This window comes from Hyperolius riggenbachi, chromosome 1 (assembly GCF_040937935.1).
Source record: "Hyperolius riggenbachi isolate aHypRig1 chromosome 1, aHypRig1.pri, whole genome shotgun sequence".
Lineage (NCBI taxonomy): Eukaryota > Metazoa > Chordata > Amphibia > Anura > Hyperoliidae > Hyperolius > Hyperolius riggenbachi.
Genome location: NC_090646.1, coordinates 280,045,218 through 280,071,616, shown reverse-complemented (window position 1 = coordinate 280,071,616; position 26,399 = coordinate 280,045,218). Strand labels below are relative to the sequence as shown.

General features: G+C 41.3%; 1 protein-coding gene across 5 annotated transcripts in view; it reads right to left on the bottom strand.

The window, feature by feature from the left end:
* Positions 1 to 26,399, bottom strand: part of PRKG2 (protein kinase cGMP-dependent 2) — a 203,659-nt gene that overhangs the window by 90,939 nt on the left and 86,321 nt on the right. For 4 of the 5 annotated variants that reach the window (XR_011020470.1, XM_068233649.1, XM_068233648.1 and 1 more), the window contains 3 exons: positions 25,306 to 25,419; positions 23,458 to 23,563; positions 19,908 to 19,971 (listed from right to left, as the gene is read on the bottom strand). Coding sequence is in view for 4 of the 5 variants with exons in the window: in XM_068233649.1 (XP_068089750.1) it covers positions 19,908 to 19,971; positions 23,458 to 23,563; positions 25,306 to 25,419 (284 nt within the window). In the remaining variant the exon portion in view is untranslated. The remainder of the gene's footprint in view (positions 1 to 19,907; positions 19,972 to 23,457; positions 23,564 to 25,305; positions 25,420 to 26,399) is intronic. The other variant, XM_068233650.1, reaches the window with a different exon arrangement.

Genomic DNA, 26,399 nt, shown 5'->3' with positions numbered 1-26,399 from the left:
ATCCCTCACCTTGGGGCTCCTCTCCCTGGCTCTCCCCTCCATAAAGATGCGGCGGCGGCGGTGACTGGCAGCGGCATCGGTGGGCGGGACTTACCTCCTCCAGTGTTCCGGGTGGACGCTGTGCGTGCCGCTGCTCTGGTCTTCACTAGACCAGAGTAGCTGCACGCACAGCGTCCACCCGGAACACTGGAGGAGGTAAGTCCCGCCCACCGATGCCGCTGCCAGTCACCGCCGCCGCCGCCGCATCTTTATGGAGGGGAGAGCCAGGAAGAGGAGCCCCAAGGTGAGGGATGGGGGGGGGAAACGTCCGCCCTTCCCCACGCTGCGCGCAATGCTCCTCTCTGCTGCGCTGCTCCCCTCCAGGGTACTAGGGGGGACGGCGTCCACTGTCCAAAAAAAGTAAGTGGACGTCGTCCCCCCGCGTTCACGCAGGACTCGACCCCTGTTAATATGCCATCTTGCATGAGTGCGTTAGGCTGTCCTGTCCACGAGAAGGGTAGTACACCAATAACCGGACGGGTTATTGTTATGAATTTTATATCAGCACATTGGGCAGATTTTAACGAATAAGACTATATGAATTTCATAGCTGTGCTATGCACGGTTTTCATTTAACAGACCGAAATCATAAACCACATGCATTTAAATCTGCCTCCAAGTGGTGCCAGGGCGGCTAGCTCTTCAGTGGATCCCTGTGGAGCTAGCTTCCTTTGGCTTCCCTTGGAGGAAATGTATTATAGCAGGCTAGGGTTTCACACCTCTGTGTCACTGGTCAGCAAGGAATTATTTTTGAACAAGTTAATTAACCACACAGGCCTTATCAGACAGCATACTTGGCTTTCATGAAAAGAACTCTAACACCTATGATTGCAACAGAGACCCCCAGGCTTGACTGCCTGGTATCCATAGACATACAATCTAGATCTGGCAACGCAACGACAATCGGTGCGGCAAACCGATTGCGATCTCTTTTCTCACAGCTCTTCCGTGACAGGGTAACCAATTATAATCTAAGGCTAGTTTCACACTGGAATGGGGGGGGGGGGGGCATTACACATCATGAAAAGGCTCAACACATGTTACTTGTGTGATGTCATGTATAGAGTGAAGCATACAGTACATAAAAAGTGAGCTTCACTGCAACTATGAATGCATAACACACAGCATATGCCTTGCATTATTTCAGTGGAGTCCAAGCAACATGTTAGTGTGAAAGTAGTGAAACTGTTGTAATTAAAAAACATAAAGAATATCTCATGTACAGCTGCATAACTCAGTGTTGGAGATGGAGCGCGATCAATGTACACCTATCATATCACAGGCACTTTGCTTAAAGAAAAAAACTAACAAAAAAGTGACAGAATATTAGCAGCAACAATATCCAGGCTTGGGTGTTTCCTGTAAAATTTACAGGAACTGCAATAAACCACTCTGTATAAAGATGTACAATTATTAACTTGTTTGCTTGGGTGCAGTGGAATACATAGATCTTTCGGGAGCCCACAGGAACATTTTTATGGGCCCCCTATGCAACAAGAACCCTCTATTTCCAGATTTGGTGTCAGCTCTTTCATCTGTCACTATTAAAGTAAATATCATGAACTTAAAGTGAACCTTTGTTCAAATCCCGTGAAAACATCATACAGGTTGCTGTATTCCTGACTTCAGTGAAATGTTTCCATGCTCTGAAATTGCCCTGTTTATATGTTAAATGTTTATGAAGTGAGATGTCGTAAACTCTGCCCTTCCCCTCCTGCATCACAAACCTGCTTCCATTGGCCAACTGTAATCACGATTAGTCATGTGACATTAGTAACAAAATAAGTGGCCATTGGACTATGATTGAACTACTACAGCTTTTTCTGCGAGAGACATGAAACTAAAAACCAAAACCACATGTTTGGGAAGTGTTTTGCAAGTTGTCCATAGCAACCAGTTATATTTCTTGTTTCAGTTGGAAAGCCAGCTCTGGGAAGGTGACAGGTGACAGGGCAATCACAGTCATTTCAGGGGAATCATCTGTCATTCTCACAGACGCTGGGGAAGGTAAATGTGGGGCAAAGAGTTCCAGACCTCTTGTTTCTCCACGAGACTCAGGGAACACACTTAACTTTCAGTTTTCTGCGCGCGTTTTTCTGGGTACGATTTCTGCACACCTAGGGGTTGATTCATAAAAGTGTGAAGTTATCACGATCGGCGCTTTGTGCACGCAAAGCATTACTCCGCGTGATAAATAAAGGTTTGCACGCGATCACGTGCTTGTTTCACACGCATGATCGTGCGCAAACCTTCGTTTATCACGTGGAGTAATGCTTTGGGCGCACAAAAGCACTGCGCGTAGCAGATCGCGTGATAACTGCTGTGATAGCAGTTATCACGCTTTAGTAAATCAACCCCCAAATGTTTTTCTATGCAGAAAAAAAGTGCACGTATTTTCACAGCAGCTGATGTAATTGATACAGAAAACTGACAAAGGGCTGGTGCACACCAGAGCGGTTCTGAAGCGGTTTTTTAAAATGCTTGCAGGGGGAAAACCGCTCGGCTAATGAAAGTGAATGGGTTTGTGCACACCAGAGCGGTTCGTTTTCCCCCCAAATGCAAACTCCTGTCCTGAAGCATTTTTTAGATTTCTGAGGCGTTTCTGCCTCAATTTTAGAGAGCAACTGTTAGCTTGTTATGCCCCCTCCACGCAAAAAATACACATGCAAGTAGATAAATGCTTGCTCTACTTACATAATTGATGTATTGCACTGTCACGTTTTGTTTTGTTTTTTTTCTTCAGTTTTAATTATTGTCCTGGCAGGGGCCATCTTGTGCCCTCCAGGTTAAATTATCCCCCCCCCCCCGCATCCCCTCCTCCCCACACTGATTGTGAGCACAGCGGGGAGGATAAAGGCAGCAGGCACAGACTCACCTAACAATGGATCCAAGCGCTGCCGTTCCCATCTATACTCTGCACTACCGCCGAAGGCAGTGAAGAGAGTATAGATGGGAACTGCAGCGCCTGGAACCATTATTCCGGGAGTCTGTGTTACTGCCTTTATCCTTCCCCAATATTCAGCACGGGGAAGAGGGAGAATGCGGCAGGCGGGGGGTGGCAGAAGGGCAGAGGGGGGGTGCGGACATGCCACTGAAGGAGGGGGGCAGAGGACAGTGACAGAAGAAAGCCTCTGGCCCCCCTCCATGCACTCAAACAGCGGCTAGATCCACCGCAGACAAGGGAAGACCAGGCGGCTAATCAGACTGATACATCATACCATGTCACTTCTCTTTTGCGTCTGTGTTAGTATACATACCATCTTAGAGCCTGGGGGCATGGGGAGAGAACAACTAATTGAAAAACAGTCAGATTGATTTGATTTTCCTGGTTAGCATCCTCTTTAACATTGTAACAGCCTGCAATAGAAAACAGGCACTCTTTAACAGTTATTCTTTAAAGAGAAACTCCGACAAAGAATTGAACTTCCCAATCAGTAGCTGATACCCCCTTTTACATGAGAAATCTATTCCTTTTCACAAACAGACCATCATGGGGTGCTGTATGACTGATATTGTGGTGAATTTAAAAGAATATAAGAGTGCACTGCCTCTCTTGTAAAGTATTTCTATGGACTGCACAAGACAATTGCTGCAATTGTTTTGAATTTGTTTGCGTTTTGCTTTTGCTTGAAAAACTGGCTGTGTGCATTGGTTTTTCACATGCAATTATAATTCCCGTTTTTTTTTTCGCATTTTGTAAAATCCCATGACAATCCATATTCAAAAGAACAATCAATGCAAAAAAAGGAAAAATGGCTGCGATTTTACTTGTTGAAGTGTACGCCCAGCCTATCAATTGAAAAAGCGGATATCACGGGACCCTCCCTACCAAGTAATCGTTAAAGAAAATGTGTAATGTCACTTTAAATTGTAAAAGTTTCCCCAATTGACTCAGGAAAAAATAAATCTTTTATGAACTAAATAATAGTGAAATTCATCATTACTTCTGTAAAATGTGGTAACTGTTACTTTTGAATGCATTCTTCAATAAAAAGAGTTAAAAAAAAAAATAATAATAGTGAAATTAATGACACCCAAATTGCTGCAATCCAACATTGCACTGGGTTTAAGGCTCCCTGCACACTGCAAATCCGTTTTGCGATTCAGAGTCTGTTTCCGATTTGCAATTCCGATTTTCCCTGAATGCAATCAACAGAAAAACGGAGGTCAAAAATGCAGCATGCTGTAACGATTAAAAATCGAAATCGGAATTGGATGTAAAAACCGATTAAAAATCGGAATCGCATGCAGTGTGTAGGGAGCCTTAAGCACAATTTTTCCTGTAAAATTTTTGAAAATTAAAATTATTTTTCTAAAGCCACAAGATCTTTGTCAAAAACATTTTTTGACATGTTCCCAATATTGACCTTGACATGCACAGCAAATCTGGTGACAATAGCATTTCATATATGAGGCCCTGAGCTACTGTGCTGCAGTTTCATCTCTCACAGGAAAAGCTGATCTAAGTTAATTGAAGACTGGTGCCCACTAATTCTGTCACCAACATCACATGACTAGACATGGTGACAGCTTGCCATGAAGAGGCAGGCTCTGTGTACAACTAATTCTCATTCCATACCCACACAAAAAGATTTGGTCATAGATTTAAGGCCTTTATCCAAATAATGATTCTCCTGAGTTTCCTTCCAGGAGATAATTTGACGTCTTATCTAAAAAATAACTTTTCAGCATTAGGCAATGGAAAAAAGTACTAAAAAGTAGGTAAAAAAAGAAATAATAAATGTATTTTAAGTCATTTATTGCTTAGTGGAGCTTTAACTGTATTTTATTGATAAGTGTATTAGGATATGTCCTTTTCCTTAGTTTGAAACAGTTTCACCATATTTATGAAGTGATGAAAAGTGTTTTCATTATAAACAGTGGAAAGTTTATCTAACACATGTATTCACTTTTGCCAATTTTTGCTACTTTCCACTATTTAAATGCATGTCAATAGAATTAAGGGCCCGTTTCCACTAGTGCGGTGCGAATCACCGGGATTCCACCGCTGACGAAATCGCATGCGGATGCGATTCGCATGCGATTTCGCATAGGCAGGGTATATGCGAATTTAACCATGTCACTGCCTGGTTCAATTTGCATTAGTTTTCGTGCGAATTCGCACGCGAAATCGCGGCAAAAAACGCATGTGCGTTTTCCCTATTAAATACATAGCCTGCGAATCGCCTGCATTCCTCACGCAGGCGAATTCTGCAGGCCCTACCGTGCAGAAAAATCCTGCACAGAAAAACGCACCAAAAAACTGACAAGTGGAAACAGTCTCATCCACTTGTATTGGTTATGCGAATCCGCATGCAGACAACGCATGCGGATTCGCTCTAGTGGAAACGGGCCCTAAATGTTTTACTTTAGTTTTCCACTATCTTATCATGTCTGCAATACATTTCAGTGATGATTCTTTTAACCACTTTAGGGTGTTTATGGTACTTGGGTGTTATATTTACACATAAGTACAGAGCAATACATGTATTACAAACATGAGACATAACAACAGAGCTGTCAGAATTTTGACAAGTCATTTAATCAACATCAGCACAACTTACTTAGATAATAGTGCAGTAGAAAGGGAAGGTCTGCAACAATATCTCTTCCAGAATGCTCAATATTTAATTAGGACATATCCTCAAATCAGTAAAAAACTGCATTCATTAATTGGCCTAGGCAACCAAGGGTCCAGCACTGTCTCCCGCAGTCTGCAGTGCAGCAGTGAATTTCTTACTTTTATTACTTAGATAATAATAATCCTATTGCTTTTATATCGCTTTTCTTCTGTCAGACTCAAAGTTCTTGAGAGCTACAGCCACTAAAGGTCCGCTCAGTAGGCCACCCTGCAGTGTTAGCGAGCCTTGCCCAAAGACTCCTTACTGAATAGATTATAAGATCAGTGATAATGACTGATTATGACTATTATTATTATCCATCAGCAATTACTGCTAAACGATATAGCCAGTGAAAACTAAAGAACATAAGTAATCCAGTAGACCTAGAATACTTTTTTTTTAAATTCTCTGCCATTAGATGTGAAAAGTTTTCACTCCCTGCCCAAGTTGTATAATAATATGGAGAGAATTACTGAATGGTAAGTAAATTAGCAGCGTCTAACATCTTTTCAATAAATCTAGAACAGCCTCGCTGTGTCCTCATATAACCCAGAAGAGTGTAGCAAACTTGCGCTACGCAAAAAAAAACTAGGGAATGTGCTGGGTCACAAATGTCCTCCACTGTTTTCTATTTCTGGACCGCCTTAGAAAATAAATTCCTATGTGTGTCAAGGAGCATCCAAGCAATATTTAACGTTATTTTCAATGAGCAAATCACGGTCATCAAATAAGTTTCCAACGTGGTCCTCCTTGATTTGCAGATGTGTGAATTGGAAGCAGGAAAAGTGATTCAAGTCTGTTCTTCTCTAGCCTTAGAGATTTCCTACAGAATCATAACAAGTAGGGAACACCCAGACAGAATTTCAGGGTGAGACATTTTTTTTTTACTATATGCTATTGATGAAATTAAAGATACGTCTAATCAGGCTTATCTCAGTGACATACCATAAATTATATCGTACACATCTTGATTCAACACCTACCCAACATCAGAGATCAATACATCGTTTATATAGTTCTGCAGCCTGTTATTGCGAATAGTGGAAGGTGAAGAGGTAGCAGGCAAAGTGTACTCCCATTAATCCGCATACCTCTAGATTTAATAACTGGGATCAGAATGGAATTCTCTTGTGGTTATTACGTCTGCTCTCCGAATGCTCTATTAGAAACACATTTTGCTCTTTTAAAGAAAAATGACTGTGCTCTTCGGTGGAATTACATTGAATTATTAATTTGTAACATCTGTGTCAGTGTTACGTTACATGACCAGCCCTCTGGAGGGAGCAGATCCAAGAAGACCTGTTCAGAATGATTTCATCATCAAAACCCTGGGAAATGAGAGAGCAAACACTGCATCATTGTGGCATGGAATTAATAAATGCCCCCAGGGAATATCTATGAAATACTCATTGATACATTGGTGGTGTAATTTACACTTAAGTGCAAAGTGCTCTTTGACTATGTTTCAATAGAAAGTTGCTTTTCTTTTCATGAAATGATATGATGAACACAGGTCTGACATAAAGTCAACACCTCTGAAATAGTTTCTTTCTGTGAAATCTTTCAGAAATAGAGTGTGTGATTCCACTGCACGTATTTGAAGTGGCCAACATCCATATTATGTTTCTGCCCAGGAAAATAAACTCACTGGGCCTTCTCTTCACTGTGTCTTACCCATAGAGAAGCCTTTTAATGAGCTCTCTTGTGCAAATGTGTCACCTCCTTACATGTTAGAAAAACACAGAACACGTTTTCTGCTCTCTCTTTGGTTGTGTAAAGATTTCCCTTTTTAAAAAAAACGATGAATAAGTCTGTGAAGGTCCTGACCGATGACTAGATATTGAGCGTGAACAAATAAACGTAGCTACATTTCTGCAAGGCAAGCTTGTTCTCTCGCTTGGAGGACTGTAGGGTTTTATTTATGAACATTTCCATTTTGCTTTTGATCTTTTTGAAGCGTAACACAGGGGAGTCCTCACATCCCTTGCAGACCGCCACACATGCCTTCTCTCTAAAGGGCTGGTGTGCCCTGAGTCATTCCATGCACGTATGCTTGGATCACCTCACTACATTTTAACTATAACTGGAGCTGCAGGTGGAATTGAGAATCCCAGTCTCTGGTGTGGATTTGTGGGATGATAGGATTCCATGCTACCACATGGGAAGGGTAAAGACATTTTATCCTTCTTGGAAGTCTTATTAACCTATTTTGGTTCCTGGACGTAGAAACTACGTCCAGGAACCATGCGCGCTACCGCGTGCTCCCACGGCCGATCGCGCGCGTGCACGTGTGCTCCCGGCCCGCGGTTCGTTAGCCAGGCAATCAGTGAATCGGGCTATGGTGCCCAATCACTGATTGCTCTCCCCCGCTGAAAAAGCGACAGCTTCTCTAGGAAGCTGCGCCTTTTCTGGCTGTAACGTACCCCATGCATCGCTCTAAGCGTGTGTTACGCTTAGAGTGACGTCATGTAAACAAACTCATGGCCGCCATCTTGTGGCCAAAAAGTAATACTACAACTAAAAGTTAAAAAAAATGAAAATTAACACACATTTACTTTATTAACCTATTGTTTACCTCCCACCCTCCCCAAACTACCCAAATAAAATGTTTACTATAAAAAAAAAAACATTACAATAAAAAAAACAAAAACATGTAAATATTTACCTAAGGGTCTAAACTTTTTAAATATCAATGTAAAGATGAAATATTTCTATATTTTTTTTTATTTTAAACTTGTAAATAGTGATAGATGCAAAACGGAAAAAATGCACCTTTATTTCCAAATAAAATATTGTCGCCATATATTGTGATAGGGACATAATTTTAACGGTGTAATAGCCGGGACATATGGGCAAATACAATACGCAAGTTTTAATTATGGAGGCATGTGTTATTTTAAAACTATAATGGCTGAAAACTGAGAAATAATCAATTTTTTCCGTTTTTTTCTTATTCTTCCTGTTAAAATGCATTTACAGTAAAGTGGCTCTTAGCAAAATGTACCCCCAAAGAAAGCCTAATTGGTGGCAGAAAAAACAAGGTATAGATCAGTTCATTGTGATAAGTAGTGATAAAGTTATAGGCTAATGCATGGGAGGTGAACATTTCTCAAGTGAAAACGACGGAACGCGAATGGGTTAAGATAACAAAATGCAGAACTATAAGCCATGACAGTCAACGCTTGGCAAGACAAATAAAAGCTGACTTTTTGATTAATTGCTGCAAGTCACCAGCCACCTGCACCATGATATCTATGTATCATTATTATTGTTATTATTATTATTATTATTATCAAATCTGGCCTTGGAAAGCAACTTAAAGGGAACCAGAGAGGAATGCTTCGCTAAAATAGAAAAAAGATTTTATACATACCTGGGGCTTCTTCCAGCCCCATAAGCCTGGATCGCTCCCACGCCGTCATCCTCCGCTTCCTGGATCCGCCGGTACCGGGCCCGTCACTTCAGGTGGACGCGGCCAATTGTCCGCATCACAGGGGCTCCCTCCATACCGGTTACGCATGCGGCTGCGCAGTAAGCAGCCACACGCATACCTGTGATGCGGAGAATTGGCCGCGTCCGCCGGCCGACTGGCCGACTCGCGGCAATGACGGGACCCGGTACCGGCGGATCCAGGCAGCGGAGGACGGCGGCGTGGGAGCGATCCAGGCGTATGGGGCTGGAGGAAGCCCCAGGTATGTATAAAAGCTTTTCTTCCTCCTGTCTGGTTCCCTTTAAGTCTGGGTCTTGTAATTATCTTTGGAGCATTGTGCACACAGCTTGTGGTTGTTGTAATTAACCCAATACTGTCCACAGCTTGACGAAAACCATTGAATTGTTGGGCATCAGAAAGGTTTCTACAGCAGTCAGAAGTACTTCAGCTTTTCTACATGAGAAAAACGTCATTTTCTCTTACTGAAATAGTCTGGGGCCTTTATTCAATTCACTTTTTACTCTATGTTTTCTCCTAAAAGATATACATAGGATCATACATAAGCAAATGCAAAAAAAAATGCAGGATCTATACAGAGTGTCTTCCCCTAGGGGAACTCATAGCTACGGAAAATATAGCTGCGGTAGGCAAATGTACACATAGTAGTACAGAATCATAAACATAGGAACATGTTTGAACATTTAAATTGTGTTTATGTATATTTATGCACTCATGGGGGTAATTTTGATGGGTGTTTGCATTTCCTGTGGGAGGGTTTGTATGGCATTGTGGGATTGATTTTGTCACACCTGATGAAGGGCTTAGCCCAAACATGTTTCCTGCTTTGCCTGTGATGTGCCACTGAGCCTGGAGTGGTGTACCAGGATAAAGGTGTTGGCACCAGCTATCCCTGCCTGAGTAGCAGAGGTTGTGAGTCTTGTGGTCTGCATTTTTTCTACTTGTCAGTTCTGGTGTATGATTGAGCTGGCATTGATACATTCAACACCAGCCTCAACACTTTAAAGAAGAACTTCAATGACAGAGTGTACTAGGGGGAAAAAAACAAGGCATTGCAAAGTGAGAAGATAAAAATAGAAGATAGATGAAGAAATGATTAATACGCACTGTGCAATTCATTAATGTTGATTGATGTTGTTTAATCTTCCGTGAGCCTGCATGTCAGCACAGGGTCTGACTGGGCTGCCAGGAATTCGGGGAATTCTCTGGTGGGCCCTGTTGCCGGTATGCCCTGCCCACTGTTGTGTTCCTGCACATGGTGGGAACTGGGGCAGTAGAAGGAGCCAACAGGCAGCTGGGAACTGAGGCTGAGGCTGTGACTTTGACCTGTGAGCAGCGTGTGTGCAGTGTGTGCACCGTCTAACTGCTCGCAGGGGTCACAGCCCATCTTGCCTCCCCACAGCTGGGACACTTAGGAGAGGGTTGCCGGCTGGTAAAAGCTCCGCCCCCTGATTGTGGAAGCCCCACCCTCCACAGGATAGGCTGGCAGTGTGCCCTCCTCCCTCCCCCCACTAGCCCCAGTGATCTCCTCCTGCCCCCACTAGTTCCAGTAGCCTTTTCCTTCCCCTCACTAGCCCAAGTGACCTTCTGCCTCCCCCAACTAGCTCCAGTAACCTTTTTCCTCCCCACACTAGCCCAAGTGACCTTCTGCCCCCCCCCCCCCCACTAGCTCCAGTGACCTCCTCCCTCCCCCCACTAGCCCCAGTTACCTCCTCCCTCCCCCTAGTAGCCCAAGTGACCTTTTGCCTCCCCCCACTAGCTCCAGTGAACTTCTCCCTGCCCCCACTAGCCACAGTGACCTCCTCCCTCCCCCTACTAGCCCAAGTGACCGTCTGCCTCCCCCACTAGCTCTAGTAACCTTCCCCCTCCCCCACTAGCTCCAGTAACCTTCTCCCTCCCCCACTAGCCCCAGTAACCTTCTGCTTCCCCCCCACTATCCAAAGTGACCTCTTCCCTCCCCCTACTAGCCCCAGTGACATCCCTCAGCCTGGGACAGTGGAGGAATGGGCAGCTGCAACCAGAATTCAGTAAGTATGCATCCCCCACTAGCCTCAGTGACCTCTTCCCTCTCCCTACTATCTCCAGTGACCTTCTGCCTCCCCCCCACTAGCCCCAGTAATCTTCTGCCTCCCCACCAATAGCCCCAGTGACCTTCTTCCTCCCCCCTCAGTAGCACCAGTGATCTTCTGCCTCCCCCCACTAGCCCAGTGACCTCCTCCCCTATCCCACTAGCCCAAGTCACAATCTAATTCCTACCATAATCATAGTCAATTGTCCTACATTATTATTATTATTATTTATTTATACAGCACTCACATCTTCTGCAGCACTTTACAGAGTACATAGTCATGCCACTGACTGTCCTCAGAGGAGATCACAATCTAATCCTACCATAGTAATAGTCTAATTTCCTACCATATTAATATTATGTATTTATATACACTAATATCTTCTGCAGCACTTTACAGAGCATTCACAATCTAATCCTACCATTGTCTTAGTCTAATGTCCTACCATATTTTTACTATGTATTTATATAGCACTGACATCTTCTGCAGCACTTTACAGAGTACATAGTCATGTCACTGACTGTCCTAAGAGGAGCTCACAATCTAATCTTACCATAGTCATAGTCTTATGTTCTACCATATTATTATGTATTTATATAGCACTGACATATTCTGCAGCACTAATCTAATCCCTGCCATCTGTATGCTAACCAAGGCATTAGTTCTTATTAAACGTAAGGGGGCTTCAGACAAAGTTGAATAAAACCACGACTTATTTTATGTACATTTGGCCATGCCTATGACTGACCACGACCATGCCCATTTTCCAGTGCATTACCACATGGGTGAGCCCACATGTGACCTTAATGCATCTGATCACATGAACAATCAGAACTGTGTGAGATTTTTGCAATTGAGACTGTCAGCCCAATCCATCAAGGTGGAGGTAGGAAATACTTCCTCAAACAGCGAGATGCTTGCTTGATCTCGCCCTTAAATGCCTTTGCCCTCTTGGCTTTAACAACAGGAATGACATGCCTTATTTCTTAGAGAAATGATAATGTTCATTATCCTCTTCCCTTGCCTCTGGTGTGGCTGTCTCTTATTTATGTATTTAACTCATGGATTTCCCCACATATACAGTATGAGATTCTGTGGCTTTATCAGGGATTCCCAGTTTGCAGTTTTGTGACACCATCACTTCTGCTACTGGAGATATGTTTACATGAGGAGTGTAGATATAGAATTTGTTTTTAATGTTCATGCTTCACAGTAAGTCTGTTTTGCATCTACATTGTCCCACTGTTCTGGACTACATGGGCACCCTGGTTTGCCAAGGCAATAGGGGCATGTCTATGATGCAAAGGCGGAAGTGTTTCAGCCACACCGGTCATTTAACCCGTATTACGGTGACCCTTCTCAGAACTTCTTGGAAAATGAGCACCAGTGGTGTGAAATGGACATCTCAGAGGTCCTGCATCCCAGCGTTCAATAAGCCACATGTAGCTTCCTTCACCGGACATATTGTAAGTATACATTCTCCAAAATAAACTTATGTAGCAGCAGTGCCAGTCTTCACCTCTCTCCTCTTTACATTGCAAAGTCTTGCCTTTTGAAGCTAGACCATGCTAAGTCCTTCATTTGTTACAGAAGAGACCTGTTGGCAGACTGCATGTAGGAGTATACGGTCCAATCTGCCGTTCTGTGTCTGTCTGTCTGTCTACTGCACATAACAAAAACTATCTATCTATCTATCTAGCTATCTAGCTATCTATCTATCTACAGTGGAGATACTGCTTATTTAGCAGTTGGCAAGTAGACACAATAATAATTTAAGGAGATAGTTTACAGCCCTAGTTCAACCTTGATATTTATAATTGTAGCTAATGGAATGCAATTATAATAACAAAGATTAAAAACATGTGTAAAACCTTTATTTTTTTATAGAATTTAATTACAAATGACGGACGCGCCGGCGGGTTGCTAAGGCGGCCGGCCGCCGTGTCTGCCTGCCCCGCCCGCCTGCCCGGCATTGGCCGCTTGTGGGGGCGGGCGGGGCCGGCCTGGCGATGACGTCAGGCCGGCAGGGGGGTTTAAGATCCCCATGGAGGAACATGGAATCCGTTGCACACCTCCAGTGGAAGCCGGAAGTCCGGCGAAACCGGTCGAGGACGCATGTGCAGTGTCCCGGCCTCCATGCTGTCTCCTTCCCCGCACGGATAGAAGCCTCTGCCTTCCCTACAGCCAGTCCGGTGTCTCAGCCATACAGGAATCAATCTCCATAGGGATAGAAATCCTTGTTTATCCGGACAACTATCTCACTTATTCAACACAGGCATTGATCTCGGAGGACATCACATTTAGCAACACGGTACTCCAGGATATCCATTGTGGACACGTAAGCAGCCCCACGGGCATGGCTTTTGTTTATGTATGTGGACTGCTTCTCAAAATTATTATACAAGTGAGTGGCGATTAACTGATGACACTGAGCCTCTTGGTGAATCTGCAGCTTGATTTGTGACAGCTATATCACTTGGCCTGAACCCTGCATGTGCCTCAGTGTGGTACCAACCTGCTTGCCTCAATGTGCCTCAATGTGCCTCAGCTTGTTTATCCAATGCCTGACATCTCTGGAGATTATGTTCTGAGATTGAATTAATTTTATGTGACTGTCTTGCTTTTTCCCGGCTGGAAAATCCCCTTGCTTGCACTTATCTGCTTATTATCCACTCTAAAGACTGGCTGTATGCAACTAACCAATTTGTGTGCTGGCTGCAGTAATTTGCCGGTTCCTCACTTCAAGACTGGCTGCATGCCACTAACCAATTTTTGCACCGGCTGTGGTTTATACCTACATATATTTTTGGGTTAACTGGACGTCCAGAGTAAATTTATTTATTTATTTATTTATACTTTTCAATGACATAAACCCACATGATAATACAGTTCATAGTTAGTGGTTACACCATCTCTTTGGGGGATCTGTGGGGTAGCGGCAGGGGTTCGAGGTCGGGGTGGGAGGCTGGCTTGGGGGTGCGGGGTGGGCACATTTTTAATTAATGTGTTTTATTGTTCTATAGATTTGGATTAATAAAGTTAAATAGGTTATTACAGTAACTAATTGTATGTGATTTGTGCTCAGTCGAGTCATACCCACCCTTTTCTATCTCACCTTTTTTTTAATTACAAATGATTTGCTACAAAGGATCATGGTTGGCCAGTTCCTCACTGCCAGCACCTGGATCATATGTCTTCCTCTTCACCTACTATTAACCAAAAGCTCATGGACAGGTCACATGTTAACTGCATTAATGTAGTCTAGATCATAAGGGGTTGGCCTGACTGTGATCTTCACCGTAGCCCTTGTAGCTCTGCCTGCTCAGTAAGCCTGCACCTATGCAGTAGGAGACCTTGGGCAAGTCTCCCTAACACTGCTACTGCCTATAGAGAGCGCCCTAGTGGCTGCTGCTCTGCTCTGGCGCTTTGAGTCCGACAGGAGAAAAGCACGATATAAATGTTCTGTGTCTGTGTTTGTTAGTAAGACTAAGACATAGTAAAAAGAAGTGTCCAAAAGTTGTTCACCAAAATATAAACATAATTTGTGGGCAGCAAAATTTCCCAAACAAAGGGATATATTCACTAAACTCTATACAAACTTAATGTGCTGTATCGTTGCACATTAAGTTGAATGGAACGTATACAATTTATGTAGCCCATTATTTAATTTGTGTAATTCATGCTATATTTGCAACACTTGTGTAGCATGGCTTAGAGAAAATACCCCAAAGTGTCCATCATCATTGATATGACAGAGAACTCGCTACACCATAGAACTTCAAATTATAAATGTCTAAATATGCGTAATCACAAGCTCCTTACACTATATGTAGGCCTCCCTTCAGCCAGTTCCAATGCCCTTATTTTCAGCAACAATTACAGGAAGACGCAAATCACTTCTTTTTTTCATATAATGTAATTTTTATTAATGCTAAAAATCACAATCCATAATACAAGATTATATTATGCCACAAAAGAAAAATAAATTACACCAAAACAAATAAAACAAGAAAAAAAACCCTCCCAACCCCACCACCCACCCCAAACCAAACCTCCCCTCAATGACCTCCTCCACCAGAGACCACAATCTCTTTATATTCTTCAGAATCCATACATTTAATCCAGCCCATCCATTTTGAACAAAAACTTTCCCATCTGTTCCTCAGCATCTTTTATTATATTCACCATTTTACCCAATCAATTAATGAAGGAGGATCTGGGTGTCTCCAGTTACAGGAATTAAACTTTTAGCTGCAATAAGCAATTGAGGAAGCACCAATCTTTTATATCTACCAATAGACATGGAGGAACCATGCAAAAGCACCTCTAACAGATCATTTTTAACCTGGTGGATAGTTATTCTATTAATATTCAGAACAACCCCTTCTCAAAAAGTTTTAATTGTGGACAATTCCAAAATATATGCAAAAAAGTACCCCTTCAACCATAGCCCTCCCAACATTTATCATCAGCCTCCGAATTCATCAAAACTATCCTAACAAGGGGCCTGTACCATCTAGTCAAAACTTTAAAATTAGTTTCCTTCACTTTAGAACTCACCAAGCTTGCCTGTGATACACATTTTAGCTTTTTGTTGAGCACTGATGAGACCCCCCAATCCTTTTCCCACTTCTGGAAATACCCAGGAAAATCCTCCTCTAAGCTATTCAATAATAATCTATAGAACAGGGAAATTTTATGACTAGGAGCTTTACTCAATCCAAAAAGTTTTTCAAAACAAGAGCGATCACTCAGTCTGATATTACTTCTAATCTGCAATTTAAAAAAAAATGTTCCAGCTGTCTATACCTCCAAAAGTCAAACAAGAACTGACCATTTTCTTCCCAGGATAGAGATAACATTTTTAACAATCCTCCATCTAGTACTTGTCCTAATCTTAATCCACTTTCCCTACTCCAAGTACCAAAAAAGTGATGTTCCAACACAGGTTCAAAAAATAAAAACCCCATCAAAGGAGCCAGAGGTGACCATTCTTTAGCCAGACCCATTTTTCCATGTATCCGATCCGAGCCTCTATACCTCAAAGGGAGCCAAAAAGCACTGCCTAAATATTTTCCTGCCAATATCTTCTCCACTCTCACCCATTTCTTGTTCTTATTCTCATATGCCCAATCTACTAACCTACTCAATGTACAGGCCTGATAATAGATCTTAGGATCCGGCAAATCCACTCTCCCCTTCTCTCTAGACCTGATCAGAGTTCCATATGACATTCGGGAGGCCATTCTATTGCATATAAATCTTAAAAACATAGATCTCAAAGAACTAAAGAAAGAGTGGGGCAAATGAATCGGCAGCATGGCCATAAAAAACAATATCCTAGCCATCACATTCATCTTAATTATGGCCATCCTGCCAAACCATGAAAATTTATCTTCTGACCACTTCTCCAAATCTTTCCTAATCGCCCCCAACAGGCCAGGAAAATTGGAAGAATATATTTCCGTAATATTTTTTGGTAACATTATACCTAAGTAACTGGGACCTGCTCCCAATATTAGATATATATTTTCCTACGCAGGTTTTTAGAGCCCTAGTTGTATCACCCGCATAATCTGCAAGGGCACTTTAATGAATAAATAACCCTTTTGATGGGGCTTGAGTGTAAGACCTGGCAGATCTCATGCCTTCCTTCAGCCTCTACACCCCAATCTAATACCACGCTCTTCCCCATACGCCAAGCCCCCACATGAATGGGAGACCAGTGCGCCTACCCAACTACGGTTACCCCGCAGGACTTCGGCGTGCAAGGTGTAGAGACTGAGGCTGGGTAGACAAGAGTACTACCAGAGCCCCCTAAGCAAGACAAAATGTGACTGGGTAATATCAGGTAATAGTGTGGGATACACTTGTGAAGGAGACTACACAGATCACAGCAGAAGTAGTAGGCTAGAGACAGGGAGCAAGATTGCTCAGAGCGACCGCAGCTCTGAGCTTCCGATAATTGCCACAATAAACAAGTCACAATAGTTGCTCAGAGTGACCCTAGCTCTTAAGGTGGCCATACACTGGTCGATTTGCCATCAGATTCGACCAACAGATAGATCCCTCTCTGATCGAATCTGATCAGAGAGGGATCGTATGGCTACCTTTACAGCAAACAGATTGTGAACCGATTTCAGCCTGAAACCATTCACAATCTGTTGTGGTGGTGCTGCTGCTGCTGCCGCCCCCGCCCTCCCGCATACATTACCTGCTCCGCCGGCGCGACTCCAGTCCCCCGGTCACCGCTGCTCCGTCTGCGCTCTGGTCTCCAGGTCCGGCATGCCTCACTTCTTCTAGCCCGGCAGGAAGTTTAAACAGTAGAGGGCGCTCGAACGCCGCTAGCGATGCGCTCTTTACCCGCGGGCGATCGACGGTTATTTTCCGCACAGCGCGATCGATGGGATCGGACGAAATGGATCGAAATTCGGCGTGTAGCGTGAACGATTGGCAGCAGATTCGATCCCAGTGATCGAATCTGCTGTCGAAACGGGCACAAATCGGGCCAGTGTATGGCCAGCTTTAGTTTCTGTTGTCCACCACACTGAATAAGACAAGGACAGACAAACAGACAGAATGTTTGTCAATCTAATCGCTACAGCAGCGATGGCAAACATTCACACAGGCACAAACACGACAGAACAAGAAGGAGTGTAACTAACTAATAGCAACCGCTGCTATAGTAACGTCCACAGGATCAGAACTAGCAGAAGTGCCAACCAATCACTACCACAGTGAGGGCTAAGTCCAAGCTAGCAGGACTGGAAGGAGATTGGTGTCCACAGAATCAGAACCAGCAACAGCACCAGCCAATCACTATCGCCGCGATTGGACACTATCCAAGCCAGCAAGACTGGAAGCACTTTGCTGTTAACCCATGGAGGAACAGCAACCGTCTACAAGGAAGCAAGTCAAGGCAAATGACAATTGAGACACGAGACCCAGCAAACAGCTATGGCAGAGCTGAAAGCTATGATGGGCAAGGTAACAGAGGAAGAGGAGGCTTTTCTATAAACATCACCCAATGAGAGCAGGCATACAAATTCCAGCACATCTTAATGGTAATCACTCATTCCTGTGTTAGCCTGATTGAAGACTGCAGGCTGATTGCAAATGGATATGACTCTCATCTAAAATGTATGCAACATTATGCAGCAATATGCATGTAGTGAATTCAGAGCTGTCTGGCTGCAGTTCAGCTGCAGCAAGCCATAGCTAGATTCATGATAGCATCCTGAGCTGCTCTGAACTGCAGAGTGATCACATATGGAAATGACACTTAGTGTGAATACAATCAAAACTATGCAACTAAATGCATACAGAGAAATCAGAACTGCAGTTCCACTGCAACCAACAGGACATGCTGCACGAGAGATCCTGACAATTAGATAATTGTACTGATCTCAAAACCTATTCAGCTATTGCTCTCCATGGTAAATTATTTCTGCAAATGGGGTCCTTTATTTTTACAAGCTAGACATTTGTTGCAAAGGAAATAACCCTTAATGACAAAAATAAAAGATTGATTTGATTTTGGAATAAAATCTGGAGCTAAAATGTTGCAGGGTATGAAATAAAATAGATGGTCTGATTAACTTGCCCCAATAATCGATCATTATACAAAATTGCTAAATGCTTGTTATTTACTGAGCAAAAAGAAAAAATGATTTTCATTAGATTTCTGCTTAGGACATAACAATTTATTCCTAATCTTAGATGCCAAGTTTAATTCCTTTATTGATATATTGGGATATACAATATATTCCGGCGTATAAGACGACTGGGGGTATAAGACGACTCCCAACTTTTGCAGTAAAAATATAGAGTTTGGGATATTTTCGCCGTATAAGACTACCCCCCTCTTCCAACACACACCGAATAAAAAATAATTAAAAAAAATCATATACTGGTGCTATGTGTAAACAGATACTGGTGCTGTACTGTATGTGATACCCAGTATAAAACAGTATATAGGCAATTGAATGGTTGGATTGGTCAGCTCTCCCTCTCCCTTAGTGGATTGGTCAGCTCTCCTTGGAAGAATAGATCACGCTGTGCCCATAAAACACGCCTCTTTCACCCTTCTGGCCCGCCCTTGTATCCTAATTACCTTTATCTCTGCCCCTCACATCTCGCACATGTGCGCCTGCGCACTTCACTACAGTCCTCAGCAGCGAGATCTGAGAGGCGATAACAGGATAGGGCGTATCCCCCGGCATCAATGGCACCCGGCGCATAAGACAACAGTTCATATAATGATTTGCATTCTGCTCTACTCAACGTTATTCATGTTATTCTGCTTGCCGCAGTTTAGTGAATACCCCTTGTTGTGCCTTTTACCCTCTTTCTATAAGCAAGTTTTAACACTGAAGCCATGTCTGAGTTAGAAATTGCAGTTGGACAAGTCTTCTTCTCCCAAATTAATACGTATACTCTCATGGTGATCCAGAAACGTCTGGAAGGTATCAATGGCTTAAAGAGACAAAAAGCCCTAATATATGGATAATTTCACTACAGGTACCATATGATTCCTGAGGAGAGGATGACATTAGGCTAGAGGATCGGTTAAAGGACCCATGAGAAATAAGCCTGTTTACAATGAGGACAAATCTTAAATTACATGGAATTTTTATGACATTTCAATAAAAAAAATCAATGGTAAGCATGGGCTTTAATTTATGTATGACATTCATATTTACTTTTTATATTAAAAATTAAAAAACATACCAGTTCTAAGCAGTCTGCTATCTTCATTAGTTTGTCTTCCGGAAGCTTCTTCAATAAAAATACACTTTTAAAAACAAAGCAAAAAAAATGAATGCTATGCTAAGCACATATCATAAAATACAGTTCATAATAGTGAGCACATGCAAATCATAGCAATTGTAATCCTCTAGAATGAAATCTTGCAAGGGCAGAGTCCTCCCCCTAATGTTTCCTGTTTCTGCTGGATTTGTCTGGTGTACTCAGTACAATGCTATGAAAGACGATAGCACAATATAAATTAAATATAATAATAACAATAGATAGTAGTTTTAAAATATATTGTATTTTTCCAGTCTATGAAACTTACAGTATATTTCTTTTAAGAATTGTTCCATGAAGCATTAACTATCCCCAAGATATATAATTTAACGCAGTTGATTCTGAAACACCTTTTTCCTCACTTATAACCTGCTTCAAAATATAATTTAATCGTGCTCTTTCTATACACAGAAACATAATCGTGTTTTGTCCTTAGTATAAATGACCTGCCAGGAAGCGTTTTTAAACCTCTTGCTGTGATAACAATGATAAACAAAATAATATGGTTCTTCCAGGCAGAGTTAATGATTTTTTAAAGTATGGCATTACAGTGGGATGCAAAAGTTTGGGCAACCTTGTTAATCGTCATGATTTTCCTGTATAAATTGTTGGCTGTTACGATAAAAAATGTCAGTTAAATATATCATATAGTAGACACACACAGTGATATTTGAGAAATGAAATTAAGTTTATTGGATTTACAGAAAGTGTGCAACAATTGTTTAAACAAAATTAGGAAATGAAATGAAATCAATATTTAGTAGATCCTCCTTTTGCCGAAATAACAGCCTCTAAACACTTCCTGTAGGTTCCAATGAGAGTCTGGATTATGGTTGAAGGTATTTTGGACCATTCCTCTGTACAAAACATCTCTAGTTCATTCAGGTTTGATGGCTTTCGAGCATAGACAGCTCTCTTTAACTCACACCACAAATTTTCAATTATATTCCGATCTGGGGACTGAGATGGCCATTTCAGAACATTGTACTTGTTTCTCTGCATGAATGTCTTAGTGGATTTTGAGCAGTGTTTAGGGTCGTTGTCTGGTTGAAAGATCCAGCCCCGGTGCAGCTTCAGCTTTTTCACTGATTCCTGGACTTTAGTGTCCAAAATTTGCTGATACTGAGTGGAATCCATGCGTCCCTCAACTTTGGCAAGATACCCAGTCCCTGCACTGAACACACAGCCCCACAGCACGATGGAACCAACACCATATTTTACTGTAGGTAGTAGGCATTTTTCTTGGAATGCTGTGTTCCTTTTCCTTCATGCCTAACGCCCCTTGTTATGCCCAAATTATTCACTTTTAGTTTCATCAGTCCACAGCACCTTATTCCAAAATGAAGCTGGCTTGTCCAAATGTGTTTTAGCATACCTTAAGTGGCTCTGTTTGTGCTGTGGACAGAGAAAAGGCTTCCTCTGCATCACTCTTGCATGCAGCATCTCCTTATGTAAAGTGTGCCAAATGCTTGAACGATGCACAGTGATTCCATCTGCAGCAAGATGATGTTCTAGGTCTTTGGTGCTGGTCTGTGGGTTCACTCTGACTGTTCTCCCCATTCATTGCTTTTGTCTATCCGAGATTTTTCTTGGTCTGCCACTTCGAGCCTTAACTTGAACATAGCCTGTGGTTTTCCATTTCCTTAATATGTTCCTGACTGTGGAAACAGACAGTTGAAATCTCTGAGACAGCTTTCTGTATCCTTCCCCTAAACCATGCTGGTGAACAATCTGTCTTCAGATCATTTGAAAGTTGTTTTAAGACCCCCCATGTTGCTACTCTTCAGAGAAAATTAAAAGAGGAGGGAAACTTACAATTGACCCCCTTAAATACTCTTTCTCATAATTGGATTCACCTGTGTGTGTAGGTCAAGGGTCACTGAGCTTACCAAGCCAATTTGAGTTCCAATAATTAGTTCTAAAGGTTTTGGAATCAATAAAATGACAACAGTGCCCAAATGTATGCACCTGCCTAATTTTATTTAAACAATTATTGCACACTTGTTGTAAATCCAATAAACTTCATTTCACTTCTCAAATATCACTGTGTGTGTCTCCTATATGATATATGTAACTGACACTGTTTATCATAACAACCAACTATTTACACAGGAAAATCATGACGATTAACAAAGTTGCCTAAACTTTGGCATCCCACTGTAGTTAGTGACTAAACACAGAGATCCAGCATTATTAAGAAGGACAAAAAAATAAATAATAATAGTTTATTTCACATCTTTTCCAATTAAATTCCCAGTTTAATGACACTTTCTGGAATTTCAATATGAATGAATTTATTTATTTCATCAAGGGTGGTTGTGAGCAAACATTCCAGTGCACAAGCAAAAATCAAATTCTGTTCAAATACACTTTGTTCTTTAATACATTTTGCATTACAAAGATTATTTTACTAGAATCTCCCTCTAATGTCCAGGTATATTGATGATCTATTTGATTTTTTGCAAGGAACTGTCATCTTCAGATAAGGTTTAGAAAAATAAATACAATAATTAGCAATTATTTACTTTGATACATCATTCCAATCCATGTTACATTACTCTAATTTTTTTTTTCAGGGGGGGGGGGGGGGGGAGCACCCAGCATTACAAACTACCCAGCAAGCTCATGGTGAACCAGAAATCATTGGAGTGTAAGGGGCTACAAAGTCAACATATACACCAGGACAAATTGTTGTACTCCTCATTCCAATGATGTGCAATAAAGATAACTCCATGTTGCCCTCATGTGTTGCATGTGTGCTGACATTTTCTCTTCTTGGAGACACAGAAGTCTACGGTTCTCTTCTAAGTTACTATCCAAGAGTCTCTTTTATTGTATCTCGTCATTCTAACAAATGCAAACTTATCTCACTTCTATCTTTTTTTCACCTAGCTTCTCTCTAGAAATGAATAAAAATAAGACATTTCCTTTGGCTCTTCTTTTCTTCACTTCTAGTATCACAGCATCACTGTGAAATGCTGTGACCAAACATTAAATCAGAATCAAGTTCTGGGCTATGTTATAAAACAGAAGGTTTGAGTGATGTTCCAGCCAAAAATCAAGGTGTCAACCTGTTTTTCACCAGGCTTGCCTGAAATAACTGGCAAAAGAAATATGTTTACGAGTTATCTGAGGTGCTTAATAATAGATTTATGGATTTACATTAATGTGAACTTGAATCGAGTAAAATAATTAAAAATAAACACAAGCTGTACCTGCAAATGAATACTACATACTTACCTCACTGTTTTGATATCATGATACAATAGTGGGTTTGGGGCTGTGGCAGTTGATACAATGATGACTTTATCTTCATTAATTATAAGATGTAAAATTGATCATGTGGACCCTCTGCTTAATTAGTATCCAGGGAAAAGCTTGGCAGAAAGGAGTGGCAACATGGAAGTGAGAATATAATTAAAGTTAATCTATTATTTAAGTTCATTTATGTAAAGTTTGCATACAGAATTACCTTTTGAGAAAAGTTTGATATTCCTCAAGTCTTGTTTGTGCCGTCCTCCTCATAATATTTTGAAATGCTTCTCTGTCAAGAGCCCATGTCCGTACATTGGTAATTGCTGTAGAACAAATAAATACACTATTCATTTGTTATGTGATTAATTTAAAGTGTCCAAACGCAATGAAGTAATTTAAACCATATTACATATTGACACCTTTTAATTGCTTCATATCTGGTAATTTTCTTTTCAGCTTTGTAAATATGCGCTTGTGGTGAGACTCTAAGTCATGAACTATTCCTTTGCCTTCTGCTCCCACTATGCTGCAGCCACTTCTTGTCATGTGATACTGGTGAGATGACAAGATAATGGACATCATCATTGCTACTGAAAAGAATCTTCCTTTTTTTTCCTGTGAAACACTCCCAGTATAATTGTTTCTACCTTCAGAAGCTTTCAAGATTTTCACAAGTACAGTAAATACATAAAGAATGTAATTTCCTTTTAAAAAATCCCTCTTTCACTGACTGACCAAAGCATCTAATTGAATACCCTTTGAAAATCCAGTTGATACCTATTTGAGGTGTCTGCACAGTAAAATACATGGGCTCCTATTCAATTAAGTTTTCTCTTCAGTTTCCTCAGAGAAGATGTTTACACACCTTATAAATAAAATACCTTTTAAACTCCCAATTTGATTAAAAAAAATGCTTAAAATAAGCCTGACCTTTTTTTTACCTAGTTTGTAGTACTTTTTCAAAAGGTAGTTGATCCTGAACAGTTATTTTGTAGAGAAGATGAAACATTATTTGTTTGGAGAAATCTCAGGATAAATATTCATAGAATAAGGGCCATAGCCTCTGTTCATACAGCTATGTGGAATTAGTGTAATGTTATGGTGAGTAATATTAAATAATAGAACAATTGAACCCAGCTTTTAATGTATAGTTTCTCTTTTTAGAAATACCCCTGTTTGGGTATATTACATATTATTTTGCACTTTTAAAGCTTTAGCTAGTCTTAGCAAACACCAATAGAGGTCTAAGATATGCCAAATGAAACTGATTTATCTATTTTCTGAGTTTATTCTATTAAGAGTTTATTCTACCAGATATGCAGCATCCAAAGGTATCTTGTTGCATGTGTTTACAAGGCACTTAGGGCAACAAACACAATTGCTAACTCCCAGCTAGAGAAATGTCCTGCCTTTATCTGGTCAGCAGACACCAGTCAGCCAATCAGGTGTGCTGTTATACACCCTTTGCCTGCTGTACCAAATCTAGCAGGAATTGCATAAATTAGCATTTAGGGAGGAGGCTTCGGTTGGATGCAATCGTAGATTGCATCGTTTTACAGGGACGCCCCGTGTAGGCACATCTCCCACACGGTCCCCTCCCTAACCACTCAACTTTCAACCGCATCCTGGAAGCTGCAAAAAAGAAATTTAAAATCACAAACACTGGTCCGCACGACAGCCGGGGGCCCAATTTGACATGCCTCAGAGTGGTGATAGAAGGTGGGGGATGACTTACAGTGGGGGAAGACTTATTATTTTGTAAGGTCTCCATGGATACTATACTATAGTTATACATACATAAATTTTATACGCTGTAAATATTTAAGATGAAATGATTGCCTATTCATTAACTGTACTGAGGTCATGCACTATGTGGGTTATTTCTTGCTCATATGAAGCTGGATATTTATGAAGCTGAATATGAAAAAAAAAACTGCAGGAAAATTTATTTAAAAAAAACAACAACTCTTGTGGAAATCTGTCTGCACATGGCTACATTTTCCGATGTACAGTTGCTCTGTAGACAATCAATATATTCCCAACCAAAATCAGTTTTAAAAGCTACCTTTGACACAGGCAGTTCTTGTGCAGTTGTACAGTATAGCCAGCTCGCCAAAGGTTGTCCAGGCAGGGATGGATGTCAGAAGTTTGTTTTGCTGGAAAACGTCTGCTTTGCCCTCTGTAAAATATTGTACAATAATGCAGGTGATAAAGGTTACCACTTCCTCTGTTCAGTTTAGTTTTAAAAATGACTACTTTTAATCTGGATTTTTTCCAATGTATGCAGTTGATATGGGACTTCTCCTGCAAAGCACTAACAAAAGACTTTTTAACAAAATTAAAGAACATTTAAGCAAAAAGTGTTGTTATTTAAAAATAAACTACCTTTATTTACATTTCAAACAATGAACTGTTCAAAGCCATGGAACAATACACCTCATAAACACAATATCTATCAAACTTTGATAATCCCCCTTTCCCACATTTCTCATCCTAACTCTTCTCCTGTGACCCCTGGGATGATAGCAGAGGCGGCCTTAAAGTATGGGGCGAGTGTCATATGCGGGGTCTAGAGACACAGATATGTTGCAGATACACACACACACACACACACAGATATGATTTTATATATATACATATATATATATATATATATACACACACACACACACACACACACACACATCAGCAAGGAGTTTGTATGTTCTCCCCGTGTCTGTGTGGGTTTCCTCCAGGCACTCCGGTTATGAATGAAACAATTAGATTGTGAGCTCCTCTGAGAACAGTCAGTGACATGACTATGTACTCTGTAAAGTGCTGCAGAAGTCACTGCCATATAAATACATAATAATAATGTGGTAGGATATAGACTATGACTATGGTAGGATTAGACTGTGAACCCCTTTGAGGACAGTCAGTGACATGACTATGTACTCTGTAATGTGTTGAAGAAGAAGTCAGTGCTATATAAATACATAATAATAATAATATGGTAGGACATTAGGCTATGACTATAGTAGGATTAAAGTGTGAGCTCCTCTGGGGACAGTCAGTGACATGACTATGTACTCTGTACAGTGCTGCAGGAGATGTCAGTGCTATTTAAATACATAATAATAATATGGTAGGACATTAGGCTATGACTGTAGTAGGATTAGA